The sequence below is a fragment of the Triticum urartu genome, chromosome 7, assembly GCF_003073215.2.
Source record: "Triticum urartu cultivar G1812 chromosome 7, Tu2.1, whole genome shotgun sequence".
Lineage (NCBI taxonomy): Eukaryota > Viridiplantae > Streptophyta > Magnoliopsida > Poales > Poaceae > Triticum > Triticum urartu.
Window position 1 is genome coordinate 632,559,008 of NC_053028.1, and position 12,262 is coordinate 632,571,269.

General features: G+C 49.8%; 1 protein-coding gene across 1 annotated transcript; it reads right to left on the minus strand.

The window, feature by feature from the left end:
- Window positions 1-9,140: 9,140 nt before the first annotated feature.
- On the minus strand, window positions 9,141-11,728 carry LOC125524368 (peroxidase 3-like). The gene is made up of 4 exons (XM_048689427.1): window positions 11,405-11,728; window positions 11,105-11,296; window positions 10,843-11,005; window positions 9,141-9,770 (listed from the first exon to the last, which is right to left on the minus strand). The coding sequence occupies exons 1-4, from the start codon at window positions 11,618-11,620 to the stop codon at window positions 9,346-9,348; spliced, it is 996 nt and encodes a 331-aa protein (XP_048545384.1). The 5' UTR covers window positions 11,621-11,728; the 3' UTR covers window positions 9,141-9,345.
- Window positions 11,729-12,262: the final 534 nt, after the last annotated feature.

Sequence of the window (12,262 nt, forward strand, 5' to 3'; positions counted from 1 at the left end):
ATCTTGGCCGTAAGCTAATAATACTCATGGTACCTTTAGTCTCGATCCCATAAGGCACAACATTCATCGGGAGTCCCTGTTGAAGAACATCGTATGGTCACATACTTAGCAATGAAGTTTAGCTTCACAAATAATGTATGGAAAAGATGCACTGAGGACAAATAGTAAAAATCTTACCATCCTTCCTAAATAGATGTGACCGTAGTTCACGACGAACACTATTGGTCGCACGTTTTCAGTACTAAGATTTCTAAGTCCAGGAAGAAAATTTGTCTTGACGGTATCAAGATCCTCAAGCCATGAAACATAATGACTTATCTCCTCGCAGTTTAGTTCAGCCCCAGGACAGTAGTAGGTCATGTCTACCAAGCGCCGGACATGTTTGCTTGCACCGAAATAAGCTGACAATACAAATTAGTTGTCAACTATTTTTGAATAAACAATATCAAAGACATAAATATGGTTGAGAAACTTACATTTTGGTGTAACTGGAGGCATCTGCACATCGACCCAGATGTCGGTATTACCTTCAATATCATCTTCCGGACGAATATCAAAGGTGATAACCATATCAGGCTGAAATTCATAAGTCTTGCATAGTGATCGCCATGTTTTGCATCCAAAATAGGTGTAGTCGTCTGAATTGTATAATTTTGCGTGGAAAATATAACCATGCTCGGTCTTCAAATAAACTTTATTTACCTCCATAGTATGACTGAAACCTATCTTATCCAATACAAAAACTCTTGCATGGCAGGGGATACGCTAGTAGAATAGTAAAAAAAATATAAGTTGAAGCAAATGAAGCAGATGTCATGCTTAATTACGAAAAAAGACTTGTCGTTGTGACTTACTGTATCCACTTCGAAGTTCTCGTCCAGCTTGATGCTGAAGCGCCTATCATCATCTAGGAAGATTCCGTCGCACAGGCCGTGCTCGTCTTCGCGGTATTTGCAAATACCGAAATCCTTTTTGTCGTCAGACATTTCCTATGTTCATAGTTAAAACATTAATTGAAAATCGATAGAAGACAACTACCAGGATACTCAAAACACAAATCCGGGGCACTCGATATTTCCTACATATTCTGGCAAAAGTCATGCCAAAATTCACGGAAAAATCCGGCATGACCTTTGCTAAAATAGGATATATCGAGCGCCTGAAATTTGCCGGAACGGAAATGAATCAACACTCCGGCAAAACATAGGCCACTCGGAGGTGTAACCTGCAAACATGACCGGCCACTTGGATATTGAGCAACACAAGATATACATTTCAAAATATCTTATAAGACTCAAATTAGCATGCATTCAATAAGCAAAAGTAAATCATCTCATGCGTCCGTACATCGTCGAATATTATCACTAATACATCCCGAATAGTGTCATACATATAACATCACTAGTACAACTAAAACCCTAGCACACGACGGGTATCGGCGCGGGCGGTGGACACCCACAGAGAAGGAACCATCATGGGATCATAGCTCCAGTGAGATCCCTGGAGAACCTGCAAGGTATTGGAGAACCTGTGCTCCAACGCAAACAAGTAGCGACGGACGTGCGCGTCCTCCTCACTGACACGGTGACGCACCACCTCCGCGGAGTCCTCGAGCCTCTGGACCATCACTGGCCCACGCGACCGCCACCAAAGAAGGTTCGGGTCAACGACAGGCTGGCTCCTCACCAACCTGCGCCCCCGGTAGGTAGCGCCTCCCAGTACCACCCCGGCAGAGCCCAGTCCCGGACATGGCCCATCTGGTCAAGCAGGTGTCGCCCTCCGCCGACTCGACGACGAGGATGCGGGATAGGCATCGTCCACGTCGATGCGGGAAAATTTCTTTAACTAAAAAATAGCAACAAGTTCTTACTAACTAGTTCTATTAATTCAACTAGTTCTTACTAAAAATAAACTTACTATAAATAAAAATATTCTAGTACCTAATTAGTACCTAGTTCTTACTAACTAATTAGTACCTAAGAACTACTGCCCTAATTACCATCTAATTTGATGAACCTATAGGAGTGGAGAGTGGTAGCGGATATTCCAATTATCCAACTATACAGTGAAATAAGTGGTCAAATTTTACTTGTTTTATGATTCATCTTAGAAATTTGATTCGTTTCCACCCTTACATGAACCCTAACTCATTTGAGCCGCATCCGCATCCGATTCGTTTCCACCCTAACTAATTTGATGGAGGTAGAAACCCTAGGCAGAGGTAGGGGAGAGGGAGGAGCAGGCGTGCTCACCTCGGGTGCCTGCGACGAGGGAGGGGCAGGCGGGCGTCGAGGTCGTGGTCGGGGCTCCGGGGCGGTTGAGGTCGGGGCGGGGGCGGCGTCCGGGCGGCGTTGAGGTCGGGGTCGGGGGCGGCGTCCCGGGCGGCGTTGAGGTCGGGGGCGGGGCCGGTGTTGAATCTGGGGTTGGGGGGCGGCGTGGGGAGAGCGCGCGGCGGCCGAGGGGCGACGGCGGCGGCGAGAGTGGAGTTGATTTGGGGGATGAAGTGGCCGTGGGGAAGGACGAACCGCGTGGTTAAGTCAGAAGTACCAGTAGCGCGTTCCAGAAAGGGCGTTGCTGCTACGTTAGCTACAACGCGTTCTGGAACACACGCTGCAGCTGTAGCGATTAGCAGTAGCGCTGGGCCATTATACGCGCTACTGCTAGGTTGGGCTAGCCATGTGCGCCCAGTTCAAACATAGCAGCAGCGCCTTTCGCTAGTACGCGCTACTGCTAAAGTCATAGCAGTAGCGCGGTTTATTTACGCGCGCTGCTACTAAGTAGCAGCAGCGCTTGATTTTGTACAACGCTACTGGTAAAATTCTGTGTATAGGCTTTTCCCTAGTAGTGAAGATTGCCTTAAGAAGGCTAGCACAAAAGCAACAATGATCAAAAAGGCAAGGCCTCCTGCCTGGGAGCCTCCTAACTACTCCTAGTCGTCGTCGGTCTTCACGTAGTAATAGGCATCCTCCGGGTAGTAGTAGTCATCAGTGGCGTCGTCTGGCTCCTGAGCTCCGTCATCTGACGGCAACAATCGGGTATGGGGGAAAAGAAGTAGCAAAGCAACCGTGAGTACTCATCCAAAGTACTCGCAAGACTTACATCAGATCTAAACTAGTATGCATCTGTATCAAAGGAAAGGGTTGTTTCTGTAGACTAAACTGCATAATGCCAGAAGGGAAGGGGAAAGCCTAGCCTATCAAAGACTAGCATCTTCTGGAAACCACCATCTTGCAGCAACAGGAGGGAGTAGAGTAGCATAAAGTAAAGTAGCAGTAGTGTTATCAACCTCGGCCAGAGATCCTTTCTCGACTCCCTGCGAGAAAGCAATCCCAGAGCCATACTATCCAGTTATCATCACAATCCAATTCTCATCACCATCCATTTCTCATCACAAGTATCCAGTTCTAGTTGTATCGATTGGGATACAACTCCAAGTGTCCGTTACCGTAGGACAGGCTATCGATAGTTGTTTTCTTCCCTGCGGGGGTGCACCAACTTACCCACCATCCTCGCTTAACTCCGGCCGGAAACACTTTCCTGGGTCATGCCCGGCCTCGGCCAAACAATACGCCGCAACCCAACCTAGGGTTAATAGAGAGGCCAGCACGCCGGACTAAACCTATGCCCCCAGGGGTCATGGGCCATCTCCCCGGGAACTCCTGCACATTGCGTGGGCAGCCGGTGAGCAGACCTAGCTACCTCCTTCAACAAAGCAGGAGCTTACTCAGTCCAACTCGGCGCGCGCCGCTCAGTCGCTGACGTCTATTAAGCTTTGGCTGATGTATACGACGTAGAACGCCCATACTATGCCCACGTGATGGTTAGTGCTATCAGGCCAGAGGCCCCTCGGATCAAATATCCAAACCGTTAGTGGATTAGGAGCACGCGGAAACGAGCAGAGACTCACGATCGATGTGACCCCGTCGCCCCGTCTCGAGTACTTGCGGCAAGGGATAAGAATGCCCGGCCACGCCTCGTAAGTATCTCGCGGGCACCTTCCAGGTCCGCCCGACTCCACATCACTCGCAATTAAGCTCGCGCGGGTACCCCTCAGGGCCAACCCGTCTTTAGTAATAGGGTCTAGTGCAAAGTCATAGTAACCATAGTAACCGTGTGTCTAACACCAAGGGGAAAACCTGCGGAATCACCCTTGTCGGATTCCCACTCGATTTAAACATCAAGGTGAACGTAAGAGGAACCATCCTCGAGGTTCACACTTGAGGGGAAAACCTGAGGAATCACCCTTGTCAGATTCCCACTCGATGTAAACATCAAGGTGAACGTAAGAGGAACCATCCTCGAGGTTCACACTTGAGGGGTTGCACGACAGAGTCGTATCGGAAGTAGTTAAGGAGGAAATCACCCTCGATGACCACGACTGAATAGCTACTCTACAGAGATCTCATCAGGAGTGATGTATGAGGTTCCACCCTCAGCACTCGATGGTAACTCTGCAGAGTCGAGCAACTAAGGGGCGTGATGTGACGTGAGGTGTCGGGGCCTGGTCTTCGATCCCGTTGATCGGGTCTTCTGATAATCCAGCGGGGCAGTCGGGTCAAGTGGGGGGGGTCACTGATGGGTCTCTAACCAATCTATACTAAGCAGTTTAGGATAAGCAGGTAGGTAACAATAACAGGTTACAATAAACAGGCTATGCAGCAGGATAGGAGCAAACAATAACAGTAGGAAAATCTAATGCAAGCATGAGAGAATGGAATGGGCGATATCGGGATGATCAAAAGGGGGGGCTTCCCTGGTTGCTATGGCAAGGAGCGGTTGTCGTCGACGTAGTCGATCACAGGGGCTGCATCGGTCTCGGGGTCTACCGAACAGAAGAGGGGGAAGAAACAGTAAATACACGCAAACATATGCACAACATGATTACAAGCGGGTTTAGAGGTGTCCTAACGCAGTGCTAGGCGTTACTGGCGAAGGGGGAAACATCCGGGAAAGTTTTCTTGGTCCCGGACGTCTTTCAGACAGATGAATCGGAGGAGAAAGTTTACATGCTCGCTACGCTGGGGACGTATGTCAGACGAACGGACCGTGTATCCGGATTCGTCTTGAAATTCTGAGTAACTTTCATGTAGAAAACTTTTTCATCCGAGATACGGTTTTGATTTCTATTAATTTTCAAAGTTTTATTAATATTCTGAAATTAATTTTAATACAAAAATAAATGCTAAAAAAATGCTAGATGCACCCAGCACAATATACACCAAAGTGTACCCAGTGACTGACAAGTGGACTAGGGGCCAGTCAATGTTTGACTGGTCAACAGGGGGTGGGCCCCCGTATCATAGGCTGTTTAGTCTAGCCTTTAGTTAACCAAACTAGGTGATTAGGTTAATTAAACCCGAGTTAGTTAAGTTAATTAACTTTTTAGTTAATTAATTAAATAATTTTATTATTTATTTATTTTAAACATATATATTTCTTTTTTATCCTTTTTTAAGGGGGCGTGGGGCCCATAGGCCAGTGGCCCAGGGGGAGTAGGCAAGGCGGGCACGCACGGCCAAGACAGCGGGCGCGTAGGAGCTCGGGTTCCGACGGCCATGGCGAACTATGGGAGACGGAAAACGACGACCGAACCAAAGGGAAACTGGGAGGGAGGAAGCGCAGCTCACCATGGAGCTCGGTGACGCGCTCGAGGAGGCCGGGGATGGCTCGACGGCGACCCAATCACCGACTTGGTGCCGCGGCCGTGCACGGAGAAGGGCGACCGTGACGGTGAGCTGCGGGGCGGTCTGGCTCGTCCTGGTGCTCGAGACAGACGAGGACGAGGGCGTCGGTCCTCCTAGATGCCTTGGCACAACTCGGGGAGGAGGGTGGTCGCGACGATTTTCCAAATCAGGAGAGAGGCGGGCGAGGGAGGAAGGGAGGAAATATCTGGGTGCTGACGAGGCTGAGGGGGGGGGGGCTTGGTCTTATCCCACCAGCGGCTCGGGCTGGCTCTGGTGGGTCGAGGCACAGTGAGGGGCGGGCGCCTCTCTCCTTTTTATTTACTCTGCATTGCCTTTTCTTTTTCTTATTTTTATTTTATTATTTTTTTGCCTCTATTTCCTATTTAAAAGAGCTTCTGAATTATTATTTTTAAATGTGGCACTTTGCACAAAAATAGATAGGAACAAAGTGAAGTTGCATAAAAAGTTTGGGGTCAAAAGGAGTTGGCTAACCATTTTTAGAAATTGGAAAGGCCAATTTAATTATTGTTGGACCACAAGATAAAATCCTAGGGGCACTTTGGGAACTCAAATGAGGTTGGTTCCAACATGACAAATATTCAGGGATTATTTGCCACACTTTGAACATTTTAGTTTTCATGTTTGGCAATTTGAATTTTGGACTTTGATTTGAATTTGAAATTTGAACCGGTTTCGAACCAACGTGAGTTCAACAACAGTAATCATGATGATGTGGCATCATTAGGAGGGAATTACTGCAGCTTAATTATCCGGGCGTCACAAAATTCATGGTCCAAAAGAGCAACTCCAGTAGATGGTGCAAATTCATGGTCCAAAACCGGCCAGCAGCCGCCCGACTGTTGTTCAGCCGTTGGCCGCCGGTTGGATTGGCTTCTGCGGACGGCTGCGGTCGGCTCCGGACGGCGGCGGTGATAAGAAATGAGGTAGGAGGCCGGCCAAGAGGAGCTCGGTGGGCGGCAAAGACTAGTTCGACAGCCGGGCGGAGGGTTTGGTGCGGCGGTCGTGCGGCCGGCGCAACGGCCGTGGACAGGCTCACGGCCGACGGGAGGAGGTCGGCGGCAGCCTATAAGACCCGGCGGAGGCCTACCGCGGTAGCCGGACCGCCGGAGGGGCCGAATCCCGCGTCGGCTGCCACTCGATTCGGCGGCGTCCGGGCGGCGGCGGGGAGGCGACGGGGGTGACGGCGGCGGAGGGCGGCGGCAGGGATGTGGGATGGTGGCGGCGCCGACGGCGAGGTTTTGGGCGGTCGCGGTGGCCGATTCCGGCCGGCTGTTCTTCGGACAGGCGGACGGGCGCGGGCGGGGAGGCGACGGGGGCGACGGCGGCGGAGGGCGGCGGCAGGGATGTGGGATGGTGGCGGCGCCGACGGCGAGGTTTTGGGCGGTCGCGGCGGCCGATTCCGGCCGGCTGTTCTTCGGACAGGCGGACGGGCGCGGGCGGGAAAGGAAATGAAGTGGCGGTTGGGCATTCGCGGGCGGCGGCTAGTTTTGGACCAGATGCATCTCGTGATGTATATTTGCACCGCGAGATGTTGTATTTTACATCATGAGAAGGCCGCGGTCTAATTCTTTTTTGCATATGGACCGTCTGTTGGAGCAGCGTTTTTTGCCCCAGATGGTACAAAAGTTAGGTATTTTTACATATGGACCATCTATTGAAGATGCTCTTACGTTGGAAAGATGCAAGATTAACTTAGATATCTATGTTCGTTTACATTTATGTGTGTGCAGCATGTCAACAACACTACGTAGCCTCCCATTTGACTACAAATTTGACATGCATGCATTCCTTCCTAACATTATTCGTAATGTCCTATATGTCCTCCTATGTACTTCTCATTACTTACTCATAGTGTATCATGTCAGTTGTGGAGTGCCATTCTTCTCCACTCTCTTAAAATTCCGACTACCCTTATTCACATTTTCATTGTTGTCTCCCCTATATTTATAAGTTGTTTGTCTAGCTACATTGCCGCTCCTTATCTCTCCATCACTTTATGCTTTTTCTTTTGATAGCTCACTAGCCTAACCATCGTGTGATCTATAGAAATGTGAGGTATTGGAACATGCTGATGGAGGCGGAAGAACCCGAGTTGATATTTGTGATATCCCTCTTAATAGGAACGACAGACTACTCATATCAACAAGGTGCATGTGCTTTTTTGGAGCCCATCCACAAGAACCTCAAAGCAACGTGATTGGCTCAGAGCAATTTGAGGATGGGTGACCGATTGAGAAGTTGTTCCTAGATGTGCATGAGTGAGGACAAAGTGCGCAGGAAAGCCTAGTATTGATTTGTGGGGCCAGTCTAGATCGCAGACGCAACAACCTTGAACCAGTGAGTGAATCGGTAGGTTTGACCGGGGAGTTACAATACCCTTTAATTATGTATGGTTCTCCTCGATGGTATCTGCGAGAGAAGATGGTTAGGCTTATCTATGGTTATTCTTGCTCTTATCAACGAGAAAAGGTGGTTGGGCTTTCTCTGCTAGTGGCTATTGAGTTTATTCATAGGAAGCAAAGGCTGGGAACCTATGATCCTTTGAGTAACTGATAGTGTGGTTGGAGTGATTAATATGGAGATTGAAAGGAGATGCAGGAGGGGGGAAATGTTGGAGAGGAAAAAAGATGTGTAAGCTCTAGATAGTTTAGAGTTTCCTGTTAAAAATAAATGGTCAGAGCCGCAATGGATGTAAGCTTAACATTTTAATCGGCTAATTAATTTCTTTGTAATGGTGTTTAGGTTTGCTGGTCGAGTGATGTTCATGGAGTTGGTTGTCCAGCTGATACAGGTTAAAAATTCATCAGTGGCAAAAATATATATTTCCCATGTCGCAAGGTGACTAGGGAAAACCTTTCTCCCCTTGATCTTTCCCGGCAAGCACAGGGATTCGTCTCCCTTCCGCCTGCCGCTCCAGCAACTGGTGGCAGAGAGGGGATCTTGGTGCCTCGAATCTAGCTAGTAGATAGGTAGGGTTTTAGTCCTTGCAAGAGTGGCGCTCGGATAGATGATGGTGTTTCTTCTTCGAGAGTTAGTCTTTCGGACTCCGACCCACCTCAAGTTCGCTCGTCGGGATGGATTAGATGGAGCTCCAGCATAGATTCCATTCTGATGGCGGCAATTGTCGTTCGGTGGTTCATATACCTTGACGTAATTTTTATTATGTTGAGATAATTTGTAGTTTCAATTAATCTTTATCATAGATCCAATCCTGTTTGCATTAAAAATATACATGTTGAAAATCTAGTGACATCAACATCATTTCAGAAGATGCTCTCGTGGTATGTACGGGGACTGAACGCCCCGACATCAACATCACTGGTATCTACTCCCTTCATTCGGAATTACTTGTCGTAGAAATGGATGTATCTAGACGTATTTTAGTTTTAGATACATTCATTTTCGAGACAAGTAATTCCGAACGGAGGGAATATATCATTGTCACGTGCTCTTTCATGCTTTACTAACACGTGTTCCTTGTTTATTTGTTTACTTTCATAAAAAGAGAAAGAAGACATATATCACCTGGAAAAACCACCTTACAAAAAAAGAAATTAAACAAAACCGTACACACAAAGCAAAAAAGGAAATGTAATTAAACATACAAAAACAGTCGTCCACATGCCACCAACGGACGACACTAGCTATTGACAATGGCACAATGCCGTCTGATCTCCCCCTCGCCACCGGTCTTCACTTCTATCATGCCCATCCTCACCATGGACCGTGCGAACACCTGGAAGAACACCTCCGACGGACCCTTGGCCACGCTCTCGACGTCGGCCCTTGCCGCCGCGTCCGTGATAAGCGCGGCGTCGGACTGGAAGAGTCCCCGGCGCTTTAGGAGGCCGCGGTAGTAGCTAGTGTCAAAGGTGAGGAAGCTCCCGGGGTCCATCTCCACAATGGTGGTGTTGTCCGTGGGCGTGGTGCACTTGGTCCGGCGGAGGTTGGCAGCATACTCTGCATCAAGAGATGGGTCCGCGTCCCCGGGTCCTCCACGGCCGGTGAAGTTGTATAGCCGCTCGGTGAAGGAGTTGCAGTGCGAGATACCGATGGTGTGTGCCCCTGAGTGGTATTGGCACATGATGGATCGGTTGAGGTGGTGAACACAGTATAATATGTGCAGAATTCCGCAAGCTCAAGTAATGTACAATGCAATTCAGTAAGTTTTACTAATGCTGAACTATTTGAAAAATATGTATTAGATTGTGTCGTTTAAACAACACATGGAACTTAATTTTTGGTATGAGGTGTCAATCTAAACAGGCTGGAATTAGTGGACCAATGTGGTTAGCGGACAGACATCTGTAGCAAGTAGGTATACATCAGAACAGGTTGCCCATTAATGTTTATGACATATAAAAACATGTGAATCAATGACCTAAGTTGGTAATTAAAAACTCAACAAACTGTGACAGAGTTGAGCCGAAGATGTCCTCGTCGGTTCATGTGTACTTAAAATTCAACAAATCATTGTCGATGTCCTCACCGTCATTGTTCACATGTTTGATTAACAAATCATTTAACATTTTATCGCGGTCATGTCGGAAAATTCCAAGCTAAATATATGTAGTAGTTAGCAACTTAGCGTGCCAACATCTATGACCGTGCGGTGCAACAACCTTTCTAGTCTCTAGAACAAATACTACAATGCATCTAGCCCAATTATTGCTATTGGGAAATGATATCAACATCGACCAAAGTTTTAAACGGCTAACAAATAGTGTTGGTGCTTTTGTGGAACTGCACATATAGTGTCGGCAAGATTTGTGGTTCCTTTACTTTTCTTCTTATCTTGGAGCCATCCGTTTCAGCTAGCAACACCACCAGTCCACCACCAATGGTCCTCTCATGTGACCATGTTGTGTGAGTGGGTTGTACAAAGTGGTAGGAGCCTCTGGTAGCTAGCGGCTAGATAGAGAGCCGCCGCATGGACAGAAAAAGCACGAATCTATCAAGTTCCTCTCACTACTCACTCGACTATCCTACCCATCTTTGTTTGAGTGCTTGTGCGTCACTAGACTTCGCTATCACCATCACCGTGCATGTGTCGGTGCCAATGATCGATATGTCATCAGCTCGGGCACTGATGCTTAGTGTGCTAACTAATCTTGTGATAATTGGTGGTGATGGTTACCTGAGAGCCAGACGAGGTCGGCGAGGTCGAGGCCCTTGGCGCGGAAGGAGGTGAGGAGGTCGGTGAAGTTCATGGTGGGCGCCGGGATCTGGTCCAGCGCCTCCTGCTTGATCGACACCCTGCCGTCGCGCCGCCCCGTCGGCACGCGCCAGAACGGCCCGCCCTGCATTTTTTTCACTCATCATCGGTCAGCCGCCGCCGAGCCATGCGTGTGCGTATGTGTGTGCTGAGGTGTGGCAGGACAGGGAAGCGGAGCACTTACGATGACGCCGACGGCGTCGCGGGAGGCGAGCGCGAGGATGTCGGCGCAGGAGACGACGCCGGGGCACTCCTGCTCGAGCAGCGCCTTGACGCGGTCCAGGAAGGCGAACCCGCGCAGCGTCAGGTTGGGCGTCGCGTCCTTCTCCGCCTCGCCGCCGCCGGTCGCGTTCAGCAGCACCGACGCGTCGCACCCCTGCAAAAGCGCCATTCGGATTCATCAGGACCCAGAACAGAGCACGCACCGGCATTCCCGTCGACGTCGACGTCGCCGTTCACGGAAAGGAAGAGCGTAGGCACGTACCCTGACGAAGCAGTCGTGGAAGTGGGTGCGGATGAGGGTGGCGGCGACGGAGGGCGCGTGGGGGATGTGGCGCTCCACGTAGTGCTTCACGATCTGCTCCGCCCGCGGGCAGCTCTGCTCGTAGTACCCCTGCCGCAGCTTCCCGCCCTCCGCCATCGCCGCCGCGACGCCAGCCGTCACCACAAGCACCGCCAGCACCAACGGCGCCGCCGCCATTGTCACCACCACTAGCTAGAGCCTAGAGCGCGCTCGAGTGGCGGGCGGTGGTGTGCAAAGGCACGAGGATGCTCTGCTCTGCCTTGTCAGCCGCGGGTTCTGGACCGGCCCATCGATCGCTTTTTATACGCACGGCCACGGGGACGCTCCCGCCCGGCAACAGCCAGCGGCGGTCCGTTAGTGGGGTTGGTGCTGGGCGGTACGTAAGCGGGCGAGTAGGTAAGGCCGGCGGGCCGACGTAGCAAGAGACACGACGGCGAGACGATGAACGGGCCCTGACAAGAAAATAATTCGGTATCGACCGGCCGCCCCTGCCAATGGCGTCGTCCCGGTTGCTACCGCACAGCCTGGGGAGCGGGCATTTGCTTCCACAACGGAAATGTTCAGTTAAACAGTTCGATTATTAGTCAGCTGCTAGCTGCATACCCCTCAGGAAAATAGTCAGCGGTACTACTGGTATGCTTGACAGCGTGAAAGTACGAGTAGCGGTGCCATTTGTCAAGGCCAGACGATACGTACGTACGTATTTTTTGATTAGCCTACATACGGCTACTATCGTATTCGTACGTTGCTCCATCTGGGTTATCTGACTGAAACCCTCTAAACTACCATGAAAAATGTTCTTCGGAACCTGTACGGACC

Bases quoted from the DNA above. Each gene is read 5' to 3' on its own strand.
- LOC125524368 (XM_048689427.1), bottom strand. From the start codon at position 11,620: ATGGCGGCGGCGCCGTTGGTGCTGGCGGTGCTTGTGGTGACGGCTGGC. The intron at 11,297-11,404 runs GTACGTGCCTAC...GCGCTTTTGCAG, and splicing joins TCCACGACTGCTTCGTCAGG to GGGTGCGACGCGTCGGTGCT. The intron at 9,771-10,842 runs GTAACCATCACC...AATACCACTCAG, and splicing joins CGACCTCGTCTGGCTCTCAG to GGGCACACACCATCGGTATC.